General features: G+C 39.6%; 1 protein-coding gene across 4 annotated transcripts in view; it reads right to left on the bottom strand.

Moving 5' to 3' along the window:
• Positions 1-2277: 2277 nt before the first annotated feature.
• Positions 2278-19964, bottom strand: part of LOC126277997 (uncharacterized) — a 277984-nt gene continuing 260297 nt past the window's right edge. For all 4 annotated transcript variants that reach the window (XM_049977675.1, XM_049977678.1, XM_049977677.1 and 1 more), the window contains 6 exons: positions 19714-19897; positions 19521-19608; positions 19252-19380; positions 8957-9688; positions 6363-6467; positions 2278-2586 (listed from right to left, as the gene is read on the bottom strand). In XM_049977675.1, coding sequence (XP_049833632.1) covers positions 2515-2586; positions 6363-6467; positions 8957-9688; positions 19252-19380; positions 19521-19608; positions 19714-19897 — 1310 coding nt within the window. In that variant the 3' untranslated portion in view covers positions 2278-2514. The remainder of the gene's footprint in view (positions 2587-6362; positions 6468-8956; positions 9689-19251; positions 19381-19520; positions 19609-19713; positions 19898-19964) is intronic.

Raw genomic sequence — 19964 nt, 5'->3', positions numbered from 1 at the left:
GTTATTGTTTTGTTATAGATTGTTACATTGTTATTCCTTTCATAAATTTCAATAAAGAATAATGAAATTTTAATTGAAGCAGTAAGGCAACAGTCCGAATTACATGATACAAGCAAAAGCAGATATTCAAACACTGCTGGAAAAGGGGCCTTTGGAATAAGATGCAGTTGGAGGGCAAGGTAAGAGACAATGAAATACTTTTGTTATACTGTAAAATTTACTTAAAACAAATAATTTAGACTAGGCATACACAATTTCAAATTAAACTGCCTCATATGGCTCCTCCCATGAAATCTCTCCATGGGGGCTATGTAAAAAGTCCACAAATATCGTTCTTACAATGAATGCAGAGTTCTTGGCAAAGCCACCTTGCCTGTTAAGAGTATTTATGTTGGCTGGTGGGTTTGAAGCATTATTTGGCCGCCAAAGTAAAAGCACACGAACAGAACTGACATAATCACTGCACTACACTGCTAGACGAATGATGGGCAACTGATTTTCGGCATACCTGTAGCTCTTCCGGAAAACGCCACTTCCTGTAGCAAGAGCGCTGCTTGCTAGTGAGTTTACTGACAGACTATAGCAGTTGACTACACAGTTCCCTCCATCGACATCCAGGTCAAAACTTTCTTCCCAACAAAACTTGACAGTGACATACCAGATTGTTCCATCCTACTGACAACCTATGTAAATGCCACCATATGAAATGCACTGTTCATTCTGTATCATTCTGTGACCTGTGAATCAACTTTGAAACAATTATATGATCAAAACACTTGCAGCAATATGAAATTCAACTGAGTATATAGTTGTGTAGGTTTTTCTCTGAATGGAGAATCTCTTCCAATGACTTTTGAAAAAATATCCAAATAATACGGTGATATTAAATAATATTTTTGTAAGTCGGTACACATTACAAGCTGCATTTAAACTGTGACAGATACAGTGTTTGTTGGACTTTCACCCCAATGATGCATGATGAAGTATTTCATCTAATTGAAATTTAAATTGAATAATGTATTTAAATGTTCAATAATGATACTTGTGTTAAAAAAATATCTATTAGCAGTAATGAAGCACAGCATTCAACGACAATGCTATTGTGCACAATATTGTTTAATTGGTAAGGTTGGCAGGAAGTGGACGTAAAACTGCTCCAGTCTCATTTTTTAGTGTAAGAAATGAACTATTGCTTTCAACTAGGTCAAATGACACAATTTGTCCTTGTTAAGAATTCAAAGAATTCAATAATTAATTTCAGCATTAAATGGCTACCTGCTGGCACTGACATCCTCTGATTTACAACATGGTTTTTTTAACTGAGAACTCGAGAAAATAAAATTTTCCTTGACATATCATTAAAAACTGCTTATTTCACATTATTCATCATATTATCTTTTAAACAAATTTGTCTCTGTCTACCAATTGGACAATGTGTTACGTAAGTCGGTTCATTTGGGGAGGTGGTCAACAGCGAGGTCATCATTCCCATTGGACTAGGAAAGGACGGAGAAAGAAGTCGGCCATGTCCTTTCGAAGGAACCATCCTGGTATTTCTGAAGCAATTCAGGGAAATCACAGAAAACCTAAATCAGAATGGCCAGACACGAGTTTGAACTGTCATACTCCCGAATGCGAATCCAGTGGGCTAACCACTGTGTCACCTTGCTCGGTAATGTATTATGTACAAGAGAGGCTATGAAGGATATGTTTTCTAATTTTTGTAGGAGCTTCCATTTATGCACTCAGATAAGAAAGAAAATATAGCAATATTCAAGTAAAAATCTACAAGGCTGGCTGGGTGTATAGTTTTGCAGCCCCCCCTCCCCCCCCCCCCTCTCTCTCCTTGTGTGTGTGTGTGTGTGTGTGTGTGTGTGTGTGTGTGTGTGTGTGTGTGTGTACGCGTGTGTTGCCTATAGGTAAGAGAACCCTTTCTTGCTGTGAAGTAGACCATACTCCAAATTTGTACAATATCTTCATCAAGCTTGATATACAAAAATAAGGGTCAAAATTATAATTGCCATTCCTCTGTATCTGTACAAAGAGCTTCCCAAAAGTTGCTGAAACTCTGGAAATGTGTGTATTGCTGTTCAAGTGGTCTAGTGAGAACAGTGTAGTAGCAATCATTAATGACATGAGAGCACTTCTTGAGGGTGACATTGGGAGGTCTGCTCAGCACCACAGATCATTAAGAACTTTCTTCTTCAAACTGACACTCGTAAAAAGTACAGAGGCCTAACCAAATCTCAAGATCATTAAATGATTTGTCAACAGATATGAGTTGTAAATATTTTTTATAAAAATCATACATCCATTTGACATGTAGTCCATAAATAAATATAAATGCTTCACAGGTACTGTCTTAAACAAAAATGCTTATTAAAATACTCAGAAAAGATAACCAACATACAAACATATATACAAAAAACAAAATATGCATATATTAGCTATATGCATCTCTGATCATGAGCACATTTCTTGCAACATCTTTGTTATACATTGCTGAGACACACTTTAGACAACTAAACCACTTTGGTAACCACTTGCTATCCAAAAGAAACTTCTGAAGTTTGGATTCCAAGCAACCTGTAAAAAAAAAAAAAAAAAGCATATAATTATATAAGAGTACATAGCATGCTTTCAGATCTAAAAAAAATATAACATTCAGTCCCCATTCTCACTCTGTCTTTACACATGACTCCCTTCACCAGTCTTCAAGATATATAATTGAGGAAAGTGGGGGCCTTTAGAAACTTTGTCTTTTTAGACTGCTGGGCAGAGCCTCCACATTGTTGGCCAACAGAAAACATTCTCTCTCTCTCTCTCGCACGCACACACGCAAGAGGAGGAGGGGAGGGAGGGATAGAGAGAGAGAGAGAGAGAGAGAGAGAGAGAGAGAGAGAGAGAGAGAGGGGGGGGGGGGGGGATGGAAGGGACCGGAATTGGGGGGGGAATGGCCATGTTATGGCTCGGTGTACAGTCTGCACAATGACATGATTAGATTAATTAATTCTTTTTCCATAGACCATCAATATGACACTTTGTTGAAGTAATACATGCACACTTCAAAGCAGTGTGCATTTGCAGAGTGTCGTCATCGATGAGGGTGTGCTGTGAAAGAGCACTACTGTGAACTTCCGATAAGAGTCTGCCACGGGTGAAAGCCTATTTAAACTCTGCCTCACTATGCTCGCACTCAGTTATCGGATACATTTGCCTTATCAAATTGTGTTTAGTGTATGTTATGGTGATTGGCGTACATACTGCAGTCTAATAAAGTTGTACTGAAATTGTTGTTTAAGTTGTGTGTCCAAGTCACAATATTTGTAACGATGTGGAACATGTCAGTTTAATGAAAGGTTTCTTTATATGACGTAATTCAATTTCTTAAGTAATTGTAAAATTACTAATTTATATCAGAAAATTCATCTTCTGAGTAGGAGCTGCTATTCTAAAATTCTTATAATTTATTTTTAAATGCTGGTTGGTTATCTGTCAGACTTTTGATGCTATTTGTTAAGTGACCCAATATTTTTGTGGCAATATGCTTCACCCCTTTTTGTGCCAAAGTTAGATTTATTAGATTTAAGCCAGAATAGTGAAGTTCAGCCTTTCTCCTAGTGTTGTAGCTGGCCACATTGCGGTAACGACATTTTTTAAGCAAGTCCCCATTAATCTGTAATAGTGAGTTATAGCTGTTAGAAGCTCTAGTAGGAGTTGTTTTCTGCTTTGCAGAATATTCTGTTACTACCTATCACCCATAAACTCAAAACAACAGTACTGGGTTCAGGTGTGAATGTATGCCGAGAGCAATTAATTTAGTACTGGAGTTATTCTCCTCCTCTGGTCATAGTCTTCAATTTGTTCATCAAATTTACTTCAGAACATTTCTTATTAAGGTAAAAACAGATCAGGACCAAGCAAGAGCCAAACCAAAAAATCAAGTGGTCATTGTATGTACCTACATTCTCCAATCATGCTTGTCTAATAAAAGTAAATGTACAAAAAATGTGGACAAAAGATTGGTGCATACTTTCTGTATTGCAGGTGGACTTTTATGACATTCATTCAGGCCTGAACAATGTAGGTTAAGAAATAAAAACTGCTATCCTGTAACATGTATTCCAAATCATATTGCCATAAAATCGCCAAAGTTCAGTCAATAAGGAAACTCATACCGCCACAGCAATATACCAGCTTATATGCCAACCAAATCTTGTATGTGGTTTTAGAAGTTCAAAAACAAACACTTCACTACGTAACTTTCAACTTCAACATGGCTTCATGCAATCTATTTCTCTTTCTAAAAGTGAAAGAAGCCACCTGTGGGCACTTTTTGCATCCTTGAAAGCAAGTGTGCTTTCCTACAAAGTGTTCACACAAAGCTCCCCCAAGAAGGCACATAATGCGCCTTGAAGAACAGTCATTGAGAAATCTTGGAAGCAAATTTTCAGACAAATGGGTGGGGGGTGGGGAGAGGGAGGGAGGGAGGGAGGGAGTGAGTGAGTGATATGCATTGCATGGCCCTTGGGTAGTAGCTGAAAGGTAGAAAAACAGTCGCACATCCTGAATCTTCTAATTCAGATGCAAGTTGCATGATTGGTTTATGGTCTTTGGCGCTAACATCCCAGCCAGCTAGTTAAAATATTTTGTTATTACTTTTAACAAACAAACACTTTCTGCTGATTCACATTTTCCCCAACCTAATCCAGAAATAACATTTTGCAGAGTTCATCTGCTGCTTAATAGTTTGTCTTTCCTTTTAAAAACTGTAAGCACAGTTCTGTTTTACATTTGCCATTTGTTTTATGAAAATCATCAATTTTAGTTAACATAATTTTTCCTTAAACATTTTTTATTTATCAAGATCCAACTTTCTTGCCAATCAAGCTGCTTACTGCAATCAATGATTTAGTGCTTCCAAAATTAATAGGTTGATCAAGATAATTGTCTTTCTTTAGTGTCATAGCTTTGACTGTGCCCAATTTTCGTAACACATACTTGTTAAATTTTTAAGGCACCACATAGAACATTTCTAATTTTACTTCTACATCTATACTATGCAAACCATTGTGAAGTGCATGGTAGAGTGTACTTCTCACATATTATGGTGTCACTCCACCCGAAGAAAAAGACAGCCACTAAAGGTCTGATGCACCTCCTTAACTCACTCTTGAAAATCAGCACACAGCTACTGTGGATGATGATACCAAGACACTACCACCATTCACTGACTGCAACAGGTGAGTGAAAACACTGTTCACTTTTAGTCAGTCTGATGACTGCTAATTTATCATCAATATGTGCAGCTAAGAAGACACTTTATACTGACAGTGATGACACAAATTCTGTTACAAAGGGTATTCAACAACACAGCACCTGCAATATCAGTATTTGCTTCAATACAAAAATTTTTACAGGTGGCAATATTCTCCAAAACATTTTTGTTTATTGTTTTTATTTTCTGTAGTTTCTTTTGCACTCTGCAACGTCTGTTATTTGCTTTCTTTGTTTCATCGTCTTCTTTTTTTATTTCCTTCAGTACTTGTACTGGTTTTATATGCTGCCATTATTCTCGGTCTTACTTTCTCCTTCCCTTATCTCTAAATTAACATCTGTCACCTCTGTAACACCTAGTTTCTTAGATTTTTTGAAGGACAACTTCCTTGACATGCCTTGTGAGATGTCTTCAGTTTCATGCTGTGAAGTATCCACAACATGTGTTATGTCATGGTTACTGGACAGTTCAGAGTCCTGACATCGCAAAGAAACATGACAGATCTCATAATTGATTAAGCTGAAATTCCAACTACACATTTTCATGAACTGACTGCAATTCTGTCTGATATTTATCTAGATATTCACAGATCCTGCAATGGTTATTGAGATTGTGGGTGGGATGATCTGGAAATTATTTCAGATCTCTAATGTATGGCAGGTGGGATGGAAATCTGCAAACTGTTCAGGCTGTGTTTTGCACAGAAGAAATGATGAGAGGGTGGGAATAAAAATTATTGTTTATTGTCCATCAACAACGGTATAATTACGAGTTGGAACACAAGCTAGAATTAGACAAGTATGGTGAAAGAAATTGGTTATGTTCTTTTGAAATGAACAGTTCTACAATTCACCTAAATTTTATAGCCAAAGATTTGGATCTCACTCCTCTCAAATGCGAGTCCAGTGTATTATCTGACGCGTCAACTTGCTTGGCAATTCTGCAAAATGTGGCACTGGCTGAGTATAGAGCACGGAAGAATTGTCAAAAAGGGAGGTAAATAAAAAAAAAATCATGGTTTTTGCCTCACAAAACTGAAACCAGTTCATAAAAACAATGACAGTGTTACCTGAGGATAACTTACTCGATTAATAGATATTGCTGGATACATTTCAGTTGGAAATATTCTCATTTGATCAGACTGCCGCATCCAACGTCTGGCTTCCTGTGGCATTTGTGAAAAATCATCCTGGAAATATTAAAAATAACTATGTTAAAAATATTGTTACAAGACTGTTACTCTTTCTTTTGATCCTCCTCCAGTTGTTTCTGTCACATTGTTACATTTCTCGTACACTAAAACTATGTATAAAATGGATAGAGACTTAAGCTGTGAGGCAGCTGAAGAAGACAATTATTGTAGATTATTAACAAACCAAGTGAGACAGCTATTACAGATTTAATATTTTGTTTTTGTGAGTGATACAGCATGCAATACATGTTCCATTACACAAGCACTAGGAAAGTGTCAAATATGTCATAAAGTGTTACAGCACTCAAAGTGCTCTTTATGTATGATATAAGACAGCTGGTTGCAACACTTGATGAATTGACATTCTCAGCAAGACTGCAGAAAAAAAGCTTGTTGGGTCTGACTTTTTACATTCCACTAATTTTAATGTCACTATAAATGTTACATGAAGCATGAAAAACAGATTTAAACGAGCCCAGAACACTGTAAGACTATACCTAAATGAAAGTCATAGAAGAGTGGTTAAACTCAGATCATACAAGAACCGAGTTTCATTATCTGGGAAAGAAGAAGGGGGTAAAAAAGATGGAGAGAGGCCGCAATCAAATATTAATACTTAATATTAGAATCAACAATCTGACACGGTAAAATTGGTCTTCAAACCACTTTTTATACACCTAAATTTACAGAGGCTTCATGGCATAAACACGCGGAACAAAAATAGAAGGATGAGAAATGAATACCATCTGTTAATGCGTGCTTCCAATTTCTCAAAGCCCTAGAGACTGTTCTCTGTCAAACATATCTGGCTTTTCTTTTCTAGTGCAGTAACTGACTTACTAAATTTCAGCATAAATATTGAATGCAAAATCAAAAGGAAACAAAGCATAACTTTTACCCTGTTTGTGCTTGGTTTAATGATCCCTACAGCTGTACGAATACTGTACCTTCATGTGAGTCTCCATTTTAACGTAGATGCTAGTTTTGTTGTACAGCAATAAAACTGTCCATTAAACATTAAGATTTCTGTGCTTCACGGTTTACTCACTTTCAAAACTTGTTTCACTTCCTCAACAGCACCTTTAGTCCAAAAAGTTTTGGGACTAGATTAATGAAAAATAGAATGAAGTTAAGATGTTGGTTTTAATGCTTCAGGTGTTTTTTATGGTGTCGCCCCACTTAAGTACAGTGCACAAAACATTCACACAACCATCTGAAACTCAGAGAAGTCCTTCTTAGGGATGTTGTTCAACTAACACATCACATTGGCTTCAATGTCTCTTATGTTTTCAAAAAGTTGAACCCATGTGAATTACTGCACACTGTCATTTTATGGCAGGTTCATATTGATAACAGTAAGTCTCTTCACTCATGACAATTTTTCCAGAAAATAATTGTTCATATTTTGCATTTCAATCAAGTTGCGCAAGCTTCTACGTATCGTTCCTTTTGTTGAGGTGTCAAGGTGTGTGGGCTCTACTATGCTCCCATTTTTCTCTTCTTCAAAAAATTCTGGAGAATGTCTTGAACACTTGATTTAGAGATGTTGCTTCATTGCAATTTGTGACACAACACCACTGACACACTACTTAACAGAGCCAGCTCACAAAAGACTTTTCAAATGTATGTGTTGTTTACAGTTACCAGCTTCACCCTTTCTGATATGCCCATTCCCAGACTCTGCCCATAAAAATCTTTTCTTGAGCGAAGTTGCTAATGGTAGTGGATTCTCCCACTTTCCCTGTTGTGCCACATGCCTGGCAGCATTTGAGCTCTCAGTAGGCAGTAGTTATAAGGTTTGATTCATTGGTGTATGTGCCTATCAGCCTCTGAAAACTATAATTATTAATTCCGACAGTGTGTTTATGCAAAGTTTTTGTAAAATGAAAAACTGAATGAAGGACTTAAAAATATCATGTATTAGAAACAATGATTTTTACTGTAAATACCTGTTTCTTGTCATGTGCCTGTTCTGACTCTAATATCTTTCTTTACATGGTTATTTCTATAATGGTGACATCATTCGACAATATTCTACATTATTTTCTGATTTCTTGCTGCATTAATTTATGAGGAAAGAATTTTAGTCCCAGGGTTTTGTACTGTATGCACCTGGGCATGGCTTCAGTGAGCTATGTAACCATTTCTATCACCAGGTACCATTTTTTCTGATTACACACTTCATTTTCTGTTTTTCTTATTGAAATCGCCTCCCTCAAACACACACACACACACACACACACACACACACACACACACACACACACACACAGGGTGCGAGAGAGAGAGAGAGAGAGAGAGAGAGAGAGAGAGAGAGAGAGAGAGAGAGAGAGAGTCCCTTATTCGCACATAATCATGATGCAAAAGACTCTGAGAACAGGGCTAATTATAGTTGCAAACATTTTGTAGAAAAGGTGAACGTAATTTTTCATACACAAGGCACAGTACTTAAGGCATGATGTATGATTATTAAAATTTGTACATACCGTTGGAAAATCACACAAAACAATTCCGAAGCTTTTTTCGACATCATTGTAAGTTCTAGGCTTCAATATCAAAGTTTCTTGTGCTTTCTCCTCTGCCTGCTGCGAGTCATTCTGCTCACAACGAACTTCTTTCTTCTTGCACTGCTTGTTGGCATCAGAGGCTTGGCTAGATGTGGGTGAGTTCACCTGTGAAGACAGAACACTCTGACTGTCATCGCACGTTGACACATCTATGTCGCAATCCTTTACAGAGCTGAAGCTTGTGCATGTTACATCTTCAGAATATTGTTCAGTCTTCAGCAGATATTTCAGATCACTTGAGTTTTCGCTCACACTGACACTGTCATTTATTTGTTGACTCTCGTCCAGTCCTTCCTCTCCGTTAACAGTTGAAACAGGATCATTCACACTTTTGTTATCATCTCTGATTTCACTGGGTAATAATTCATCCACCTCCGTTTCCATGCTAGATCCACATGCCTTTTCTGAATGTGTGCCACTGGCAACATTAACAGTTTCTAAATTTTCTCCTGAATCAATACCAGAAGAAATCTGAGAATTCAATGATCCTAAGCTAAGGACACCACCAGTCGTGGACTTGGATGCTGATGCCTGTTGCTCCACAGTCTCAGATGGCACGAGTTCCTTCTTTTCGTCTTTCCCAGCACTTCCAGACAGTTCAGATGTGGAAGAAGATTCTTTGAAATTAATAAGCTCTGCATAACTCAGAATCTGAAACAAGAATTACCTCCTTTAAACTTGTAAATAAAGTAATATGGCAAAGCTGTGTACAACAAAGTGTTTCACAGGTAATGGTAAAAAATAACATAAGATACTTTACAGGCATAAGCATTAAACCAAATATACACTAAAAACATAGTTACAAACAAAAAAGTATTAAACAAGTAATACCAGAAAGAAAGAAAAGAATTATTTGAATTTTGGGAGAAATGAAGAGGAAACTGATCTGGAACAGGAATAAATGAGTCCTGTCTCTCTAGCTGGTGACAACAATAATAAATTAGTCAGTAATGTCACTCTTGCAGAGGTTAGTATAAACAAGGGAACAGGGTGCTATCTGCATTTTTAATTGGCTTTCCATCTCCACTCTTTATCTGTACATAAGACAGCTCTCTCTGAGTAGATGGTTGTCACCCAACTGCTGTGTCATCAAGTGGGAACCACTGGGTGGTGTTCTGTTCCCTCTACTTTTTAACTGCGTCTTAACCAATTATTCAAACAATGGAAAATCCAGGATAGAATGGAACAATATTATGGAAAGGAAAGCTGCTACTCACCATGTAGTCGCAGAATGACACGACAGGAAGACTATCACAATGTAAGTGTGTGTGTGTGTGTGTGTGTGTGTGTGTGTGTGTGTGTGTGTCGTCTATTTTCGACGAAGGCCTTATTAACTGAACGCTTATATTGTGACAGTCTCTTTTCTAACCAATTATTCTACGTAAGAAACCCTACTCTTTTGATCTTTCGCCTTCCTTCATCCGATACTACAAAAAATGAACATTCATTCGATACCTACTTACCTCAACAAAGAGAGAGAGAGATAGATAGACAGACAGACACATACATAGGTAAATATAATGTAATCAGATAGATAATAAATCTATTCACCAAGCGGTGGCAGGAGAACACACATATAAAAGGTATTACAGTTTGTAAGTTTTCGGAGCCAGTGGCACCTTTTTATGGCAGGAGGGTTGAAGGGCAAGAAAGAGGGGTGGAGGAAAAGGTCTGGTGGAGTCCAGGAAAAGAGGTAGTTTGGAAAAGTCATCCAGAACCATGGTTCAGGGAGATTTACTGAACAGAATGAGAAGGAAAGACTGACTGTTGGGGACTGCACCAGTCGAGATTTGAAAAAGTGAGAGCTTAAAGGTGTAAGACAGTGTAATATGAAAGGCAGAGATTACTGTTAAAACACAGTGCACGAGTTAATAAGAGTGGAAAGCTAAATCAATTGTATGTGATAGACGTGGGAGAGAGACGGTGAAAAATAGACAGGTTCGAAAATGTACACATGCTGGATTGGCCTGATTGGTGGTGGTCTCAAGTGGTCGATGAAGTCTCAGGACAGGTAACAAACCATTTAACAATGGGAAGTCAGCTCTTATTATGGGATGTGTCCTATTCACAGCTGCCACTTGAACTTACAACATAGGCTTAGGTTTAGTGCAACCATTTGTCTTTGTTGTAGATGTGGCAGTGAAGAGGTGACGACCATTACAGTTATGATGAGGCACATGAGTGGACGGATAAACAGGCACAACCGTACTGGTATCCACCAAGAACTGGAGTTTGTTACAGAGATCAGTAATAAGCAATAGACAGCTGCTCCTTGGAACACCAGTCACCATCATTACTGACTTCCTGACATGTTTCCCATCTCGCATGGCAGAATGCATTTCTGTGCTTGAGTCCAAACCTTCTGTGGTACCAACAGATCTTATTTGACGAAGGTGGTCGGCTGTGTTTTCCAGTGAGCGATGTCACTGAGGTGATGTGAATGGAATGTCTTGTTTGCAGTGCAGCAACTTGTACAGTGAGCTCCATCATCTGCACCTGTAGTGGTTCTGTAAGTCCATATTTGTACTGCAGTCTGTGGTCTGCACTAACACATCAAGATGTCCAGTGCAGACTATAACAATCTTTTGTGCATCTGAAGGGAACCACAAGAGCCAGATGTTCCTTACAATGACCTCATTAACAGCATTGCTCGCTAGTGTTCGTAACCAGCACAGCAACTGCTAAGGAGTACAGTCACCTAACTCCTCTGTGTGCAACTACTTCTCAAACTGTTTTACCTTGGACTGGGATAGATGCATGATCAGGGCATTATTCAGTGTCGTGTATCAGTCAATGCTTGATGGTAAGGCCAAAATATCCTGCCACATCTTCGTTAAGTGCAGCGACAACATAATTGTACTTAGTTTCATCAACTGTGACGTCAGTGAGCACCAATTCAATCTCATGTTGCATGAACCATAGAATGGGGTTCTGGTGGTCAATGAATAGTGCTGTATGTGACACTGCTATATCTGTTGACATGCAGTAAATCAGTTCTTGATGTCTGAAGTACGTGGATGATGCAGTAAGCAGCTGATGCGCGATTGATTTGCACTTGATGTTTGGAATGACACAGCACAGTTGCTATGTTAGTTGACATAGGCTGTTGCCTACAATTACTTGGGGTCACCAAAAATGTTGCAGCTCATGAGCTACAGAGATTTTTGGAGGATGCAATCTGGTGCCAGGAAGCTGCATAGAAAACATAAGAAAACCAACATGCAGTTGCTAGTCTGTGTAGATAGTTGATATACATAATAGTGCATGAGCAGAGAGATACACCTGTATGTTCCCCACATGATCTGGGATTAGAGGGACAGACAGTGGAAGAGAATGTAAGGAGGAGGTAGAAAAATGAATTAGAACAGTCAACGAGAGGACTAGAACAGGAGTAATGCAGTGCTGTTTGCAGCAAAACCTTAATGTATTTTAGCATCTATGAGACACAGAGACCTTTTTTCCAATGTCACTATTTTCAAATTTCACAGATGGAAAACCATCTCTCACATCTCTATCTTTTTCCATCATTTTCCTTTGTTTTTGCAGTCACCACCCTTATTCCATTCCCTGAACCAATCAAATGTGGATTTTTCTCTAACTTCCCACCATTCCTTCTACTTTCTCTCTTCCTCACCATATCATATCTGCTATTCTTTTGAGTTTTGTCCATGTCTGCCAATTCTTTACTTTTTAATTTTGTTCTCTGCTTCTACTGTCTTGTTTTGCCTTTTATCTTTGATCTGTTACTGGCAGTTTCTATACATGCAAACATTTAAAGAGGGAAGCTTCTGGATTTAACGCCATGTGACAAAAAGGTCACTAGATATGGAACAGAGTTCAGGTTATGGAAGGATGGAAGGGGAAATCGGCTGTGTCTTTTTCAAAAGAACCATCACCATCTACATCTACATCTACATCTACATCTACATGACTACTCTGCAATTCACATTTAAGTGCTTGGCAGAGGGTTCATCGAACCACAATCATACTATCTCTCTACTATTCCACTCCCGAACAGCGAGCGGGAAAAACGAACACCTAAACCTTTCTGTTCAAGCTCTGATTTCTCTTATTTTATTTTGATGATCATTCCTACCTATGTAGGTTGGGCTCAACAAAATATTTTCGCATTCGGAAGAGAAAGTTGGTGACTGAAATTTCGTAAAAAGGTCTCGCCGCGACGAAAAACGTCTATGCTGTAATGACTTCCATCCCAACTCGTGTATCATATCTGCCACACTCTCTCCCCTATAACGTGATAATACAAAACGAGCTGCCCTTTTTTGCACCCTTTCGATGTCCTCCGTCAATCCCACCTGGTAAGGATCCCACACCGCGCAGCAATATTCTAACAGAGGACGAACGAGTGTAGTGTAAGCTGTCTCTTTAGTGGACTTGTTGCATCTTCTAAGTGCCCTGCCAATGAAACGCAACCTTTGGCTCGCCTTCCCGACAATATTATCTATGTGGTCCTTCCAACTGAAGTTGTTCGTAATTTTAACACCCAGGTACTTAGTTGAATTGACAGCCTTGAGAATTGTACTATTTATCGAGTAATTGAATTCCAACGGATTTCTTTTGGAACTCATGTGGATCATCTCACACTTTTCGTTATTTAGCGTCAACTGCCACCTGACACACCATACAGCAATCTTTTCTAAATCGCTTTGCAACTGATACTGGTCTTCGGATGACCTTACTAGACGGTAAATTACAGTATCATCTGAGAACAGTCTAAGAGAACTGCTCAGATTGTCACCCAGGTCATTTATATAGATCAGGAACAGTAGAGGTCCCAGGACGCTTCCCTGGGGAACACCTGATATCACTTCAGTTTTACTCGATGATTTGCCGTCTATTACTACGAACTGCGACCTTCCTGACAGGAAATCACGAATCCAGTCGCACAACTGAGACGATACCCCATAGCTCCGCAGCTTGATTAGAAGTTGCTTGTGAGGAACGGTGTCAAAAGCTTTCCGGAAATCTAGAAATACGGAATCAATTTGAGATCCCCTGTCGATAGCGGCCATTACTTCGTGCGAATAAAGAGCTAGCTGCGTTGCACAAGAGCGATGTTTTCTGAAGCCATGCTGATTACGTGTCAATAGATCGTTCCCTTCGAGGTGATTCATAATGTTTGAATACAGTATATGCTCCAAAATCCTACTGCAAACCGACGTCAATGATATAGGTCTGTAGTTAAATGGATTACTCCTACTACCCTTCTTGAACACTGGTGCGACCTGCGCAATTTTCCAATCTGTAGGTACAGATCTATCGGTGAGCGAGCGGTTGTATATGAGTGCTAAGTAGGGAGCTATTGTATCAGCGTAATCTGAAAGGAACCTAATCGGTATACAATCTGGACCTGAAGACTTGCCCGTATCAAGCGATTTGAGTTGCTTCGCAACCCCTAAGGTATCTACTTCTAAGAAACTCATGCTAGCAGATGTTCGTGTTTCAAATTCTGGAATATTCCATTCGTCTTCCCTGGTGAAGGAATTTCGGAAAACTGTGTTCAATAACTCCGCTTTAGCGGCACAGTCGTTGATAACAGTACCATCGGCACTGCGCAGCGAAGGTATTGACTGCGTCTTGCCGCTTGTGTACTTTACATACGACCAGAATTTCTTCGGATTTTCTACCAAATTTCGAGACAATGTTTCGTTGTGGAACCTATTAAAGGCATCTCGCATCGAAGTACGTGCCAAATTTCGCGCGTCTGTAAATTTTAGCCCATCTTCGGGATTTCGCGTTCTTCTGAACTTCGCATGCTTTTTCCGTTGCCTCTGCAACAGCGTTCGGACCTTTTTTGTGTACCACGGGGGATCCGTTCCATCTCTTACCAATTTATGAGGTATGAATATCTCAATTGCTGTTGCTACTATATCTTTGAATTTGAGCCACATCTCGTCTACATTTGCATAGTCAGTTCGGAAGGAATGGAAATTGTCTTTTAGGAAGGCTTCTAGTGGCACTTTATCCGCTTTTTTAAATAAAATTATTTTGCGTTTGTTTCTGATGGATTTGGAAGAAATGGTATTGAGCCTAGCTACAACGACCTTGTGATCACTAATCCCTGTATCAGTCATGATGCTCTCTATCAGCTCTGGATTGTTTGTGGCTAAGAGGTCAAGTGTGTTTTCGCAACCATTTACAATTCGCGTGGGTTCGTGGACTAACTGCTCGAAATAATTTTCGGAGAAAGCATTTAGGACAATCTCGGAAGACGTTTTCTGCCTACCACCGGTTTTGAACAAGTATTTTTGCCAACATACCGAGGGTAGGTTGAAGTCCCCACCAACTATAACCGTATGAATGGGGTATTTATTTGTTACGAGACTCAAACTTTCTCTGAACTGTTCCGCAACTGTATCATCGGAGTCTGGGGGTCGGTAGAAGGAGCCAATTATTAACTTAATTCGGCTGTTAAGTATAACCTCCACCCATACCAATTCGCAGGGAGTATCTACTTCGACTTCACTACAAGATAAACCACTACTGACAGACACAAACACTCCACCACCAATTCTGCCTAATCTATCTTTCCTGAACACCGTCTGAGACTTCGTAAAAATTTCTGCAGAACTTATTTCAGGCTTTAGCCAGCTTTCTGTACCTATAACGATATCAGCTTCTGTGCTTTCTATTAGCGCTTGAAGCTCAGGGACTTTTCCAGCGCAACTACAACAATTTACAACTATAATTCCAACTGTTCCTTGATCCAAGCACGTACTGTAATTGCCAAGCACCCTTTGACATTGCAGCCCATCCCGCACTTTCCTGAGGCCTTCTAACCTAAAAAACCGCCCAGTCCACGCCACACAGCCTCCGCTACCCGTGTAGCCGCCAGCTGAGTGTAGTGAACTCCTGACCTATTCAGCGGAACCCGAAACCCCACCACCCTATGGCGCAAGTCAAGGAATCTGCAGCCAATACGGTCGCAAAACCGTCTGAGCCTCTGATTCAGACCCTCCACCCGGCTCTGCACCAAAGGTCCGCAGTCAGTTCTGTCAACGATGCTGCAGATGGTGAGCTCTGCCTTCATCTCGTAAGCAAGACCGGCAGCCTTCACCAAATCAGATAGCCGCTGGAATCCAGAGAGAATTTCCTCAGATCCAAAGCAACACACGTCATTAGTGCCGACATGTGCCACCACCTGCAGCTGGCTGCACCCTGTGCTCTTCATGGCATCCGGAAGGACCCTTTCCACATCAGGAATGACTCCTCCCGGAATGCACACGGAGTGCACACTGGATTTCTTCCCCTCCTTAACCGCCGTATCCCTAAGGGGCCCCATTACGCGCCTAACATTGGAGCTCCCAACTACCAGTAAGCCCACCCTCTGCGATTGCCCGGACCTTGAAGGCTCAGAATGATCCTCTAAAACAGGGCAGGGAGCTGCATCTGGCTCAGCCAGACATTTGGCTTAAGAAATTTAGGGAAATCACAGAAAACCTAAACCTGGTTGGACAGATGGGGGATGAACCATCACCTTCCATAACCTGAGTCAAGTGTCTTAGCAATAAGCCAACTCACTAGCGAACATTAAGTCATCGTCATCTGGCACAAATTAATTGTGAAGGTGACATTAACAAGGAGTAATAGGATAGAACATGTAATTTACACACACACACACACACACACACACACACACACACACACACACACACGTGTGCGCACACGTTCAGCAGAACTGCACGTAACTAAGTGTGACAACGTAGCTAAGTGGTAAAGTGCCAGACTAACAATCCAAAGGCCACGGATTTTATCCTGCCAGTCTTAGGATTTTAATCTGTTCCTTACCAAATAATGGAAAATCCAGGCTGGAATAATGACAATATTGAGAAAAGGACAGATCTCTACGCACTATACGGTGGAGATGTTAGATAGCAGATAGGCACTACAGGAAGGCTGTCAAACAAGTACGTTTTTGGTGGTCTCATCAGCCAGCCAGAGGTAGTGATTGTGTGTGTGTGTGTGTGTGTGTGTGTGTGTGTGTGTGTATTGTCTAATTTGGATGGAGGCCTTTTTGGCCAAGCTTACTTGTTTGATAATCTTTCTGCGACTGAACATCTCCACTTTTTCATGATCTGTCATTTATCATTTTTTTAGACTCTGGAAATGAGTAAACTGCAGGTCTGGTCCCCCTACAATTATCTGAATGAGTCAGTTCATAGGTTTTGAGGATAGCAACACATACCACTTCCAATAGAACCATGCTTTGTCGTGCACTGTGGTGTTCAAACACTCACTGCACCCCCCCCCCCCCCCTCAAACACAAAAGGAAAAACTTAATTGAGGAAACTAAAATGTTTGACGAGACAAAAATGCTGGCCAGCAATTCCTTTTGATATCAAATATTCAGTAAAAATACACACACTATCCTACCTTTCAAAACTACTAGTTCCTTGTGAAGGAGAAGGATAGGTCTCCCAATCTGCCACTTCTTTTTAACGTTACAACCTATCCCTCTTTCCTCCCTAAAGAAGGAACTAATGGTTCTAAAAGCAAGGACAGTGTTTGTACTTTTATGTGTGCATTTCAGTAGCATAGAAACTTTCATATTATGAATTTATTAAGTGATTACCATTTTCTGAAGCAATGTAAATGTTTTTGTTCAGTTAATATAGGAGGGCGCGAGGAAACATAATGCCTCTGAATTTTTTTATGTGAAAACTCTTAAAGCTTTTTAAATAAATCAAAATTTATTAACATTCTACATCTTTATTATTCTTGTCTACATGTTTTCAGCCCCTTGGTGCTATAAGGCTCCAATCTATAGCCTGTAACATGGCTTTGTGTGACGTAACTGTCAGTGAGTGAGAAACAGCATGCTGTAATTGAGTTTCAAATCTGAACAGTTCATCTGTACACGAAGCACACACTCCTTCAGCATGACAATGCCAGACCACACATGAGTGCTGCAACATCTGCAACAATCCAAAGCCTTGGGTTAGGCTCCAATCTATAGCCTGTAACATGGCTTTGTGTGACGTAACTGTCAGTGAATGAGAAACAGCATGCTGTAATTGAGTTTCAAATTTGAACAGTTCATCTGTACATGAAGCACACACTCCTTCAGCATGACAATGCCAGACCTCACATGAGTGCTGCAACATCTGCAACAATCCAAAGCCTTGGGTTCACAGTCATCAATCCCCCTCCATACAGTCCCAATTTGGCTCCATACAATTTTCATCTGTTTCCAAAACTTAAAGAGCATCTTTGAGGGTTCCACTTTGGTAGTGATGAAGCAGTGCATGTGGAGGTGAGGTTATAGCTCCATCAACAAAGCCAGACATTCTACAGTGACGGTATCAACAAACTGGTCTCTTGTTGGGAGGAACTGTTCATCATCAGGGTGACTATGTTGAAAAATAAATATCAAACATTGAAAACTCCAGGTACAAATATAAACATTGTAGAAAGACATACTGCTATTTACTGTAAAGAACACACATCAAGTTGCAGATATGCACAATTAAGAGACACTTACATAAAGCTTTCGGCCACAGCCATCATCAGTAAGAGAGAGGCACACATCATTCACACACACAAGCAAGCACAATTCATACACACACACACAACCATCAACTCCAGCACATCGGGCCCTACATGCTGGAGTTGGCACTTGTGTGTGCGTGAAGTGTTCTCGCTTCTGTGTGTTAATGGTGTGTCTCCCCCCCTCCCCCCACCCCACCCCCTGGATATGGCCGAAAGCGAAAGCTTTATGTAAGCATATTTTAATTGTGTTTGTCTGGAACTTGATGTGTTTTCTTTACGGTACGTAGCAATTTGTCTTTTCCTACATTGTTGAAAAATAAATATGCAGAGATGAAGAATGAAGATGTAGAATTTTGGTAATGTTTGTTTTATTTAAAAAGTTTTAACAGTGTTCACATAGAAAATTTGGAGGCATTACTTTTCAGCATGGCCATGTAGTGTTCATTTTTATTGAACCACAGCATTACTGAACCCTAGACTGAGCTCTTTTTTAACTAGCAGAGAAATCAACTGCATTGTTTTATGGGGGGATTCAATCTGAATCTTTTCCTTGTCTAGAATGTGCTCTATCATTTGTCCACTTCAAGGAACAAATTCAAGTTTCTAAAATGATAGGAAAAATGACGCACCAGACTCAAAGCTTAACATTTATGGTCTGTGTGACACAACAGCCATTTAAGAGTAGGAAGAATCACAAAAATTACCATTCGTTTGTTCTTCATGCCCTTCTCTGTATCAACACCAATTAATAGCTGATGCAGAAAAATGGCTGACAGTTCTCCTGCAGAAGTTCCTTGTGCAACAGAATTCACCCAATCTGATGATGAAAGGGTCTGAAAAAGAAAAAGAAAGTGAATAAATGTAAAGACTTTTTTCCAGAAAGTATCGCGCTTTATTTCAATTTCTTCTCATGCTCCTATGCCTGACACACAATGAAATTCAATGTTTTGAACAGCCACATCACTTAACCCACCCAAGCAACAGAGTTCTGTGCCATCACAGGATAGCCGCTGTACCCAAAGTTGCGCACTGGCATCACTGTAGAGTTGGTGTGGCACCGTCTGTCAGTAAGAAAAAAAAAATCATTTCGCAGTAATTATCACATCATTGTTTTTTAGTAAATGAAGAAACAAATAATTAGAACTATATATGTTTTCTTTACTTACGAGTAAACATCATCATATGCACTGACAGCTGATGGCCAATGTGTGAGCCAAATTCCATCCGTCACCAGCCCCTTGAATGTTGAAGTGATGGGTTCAGCAGTGTCATGTGTATCCCAGAATTTACAAGTTCTGTCATATGAACCAGTCATTAAAAATCGCTCGTTCAGTGGGTACATTGCAAGAGCTTAAAAAAGAAAAAAAGGACAATAATATAATAACTATAAACACTACTAAGTATTTCACTGTGAATT

This window comes from Schistocerca gregaria, chromosome 6 (genome assembly GCF_023897955.1).
Source record: "Schistocerca gregaria isolate iqSchGreg1 chromosome 6, iqSchGreg1.2, whole genome shotgun sequence".
In the NCBI taxonomy this organism is placed as follows: domain Eukaryota; kingdom Metazoa; phylum Arthropoda; class Insecta; order Orthoptera; family Acrididae; genus Schistocerca; species Schistocerca gregaria.
The sequence above is the reverse complement of the archived record's forward strand: the minus strand, read 5'-3'. Positions and strand labels throughout refer to the sequence as shown.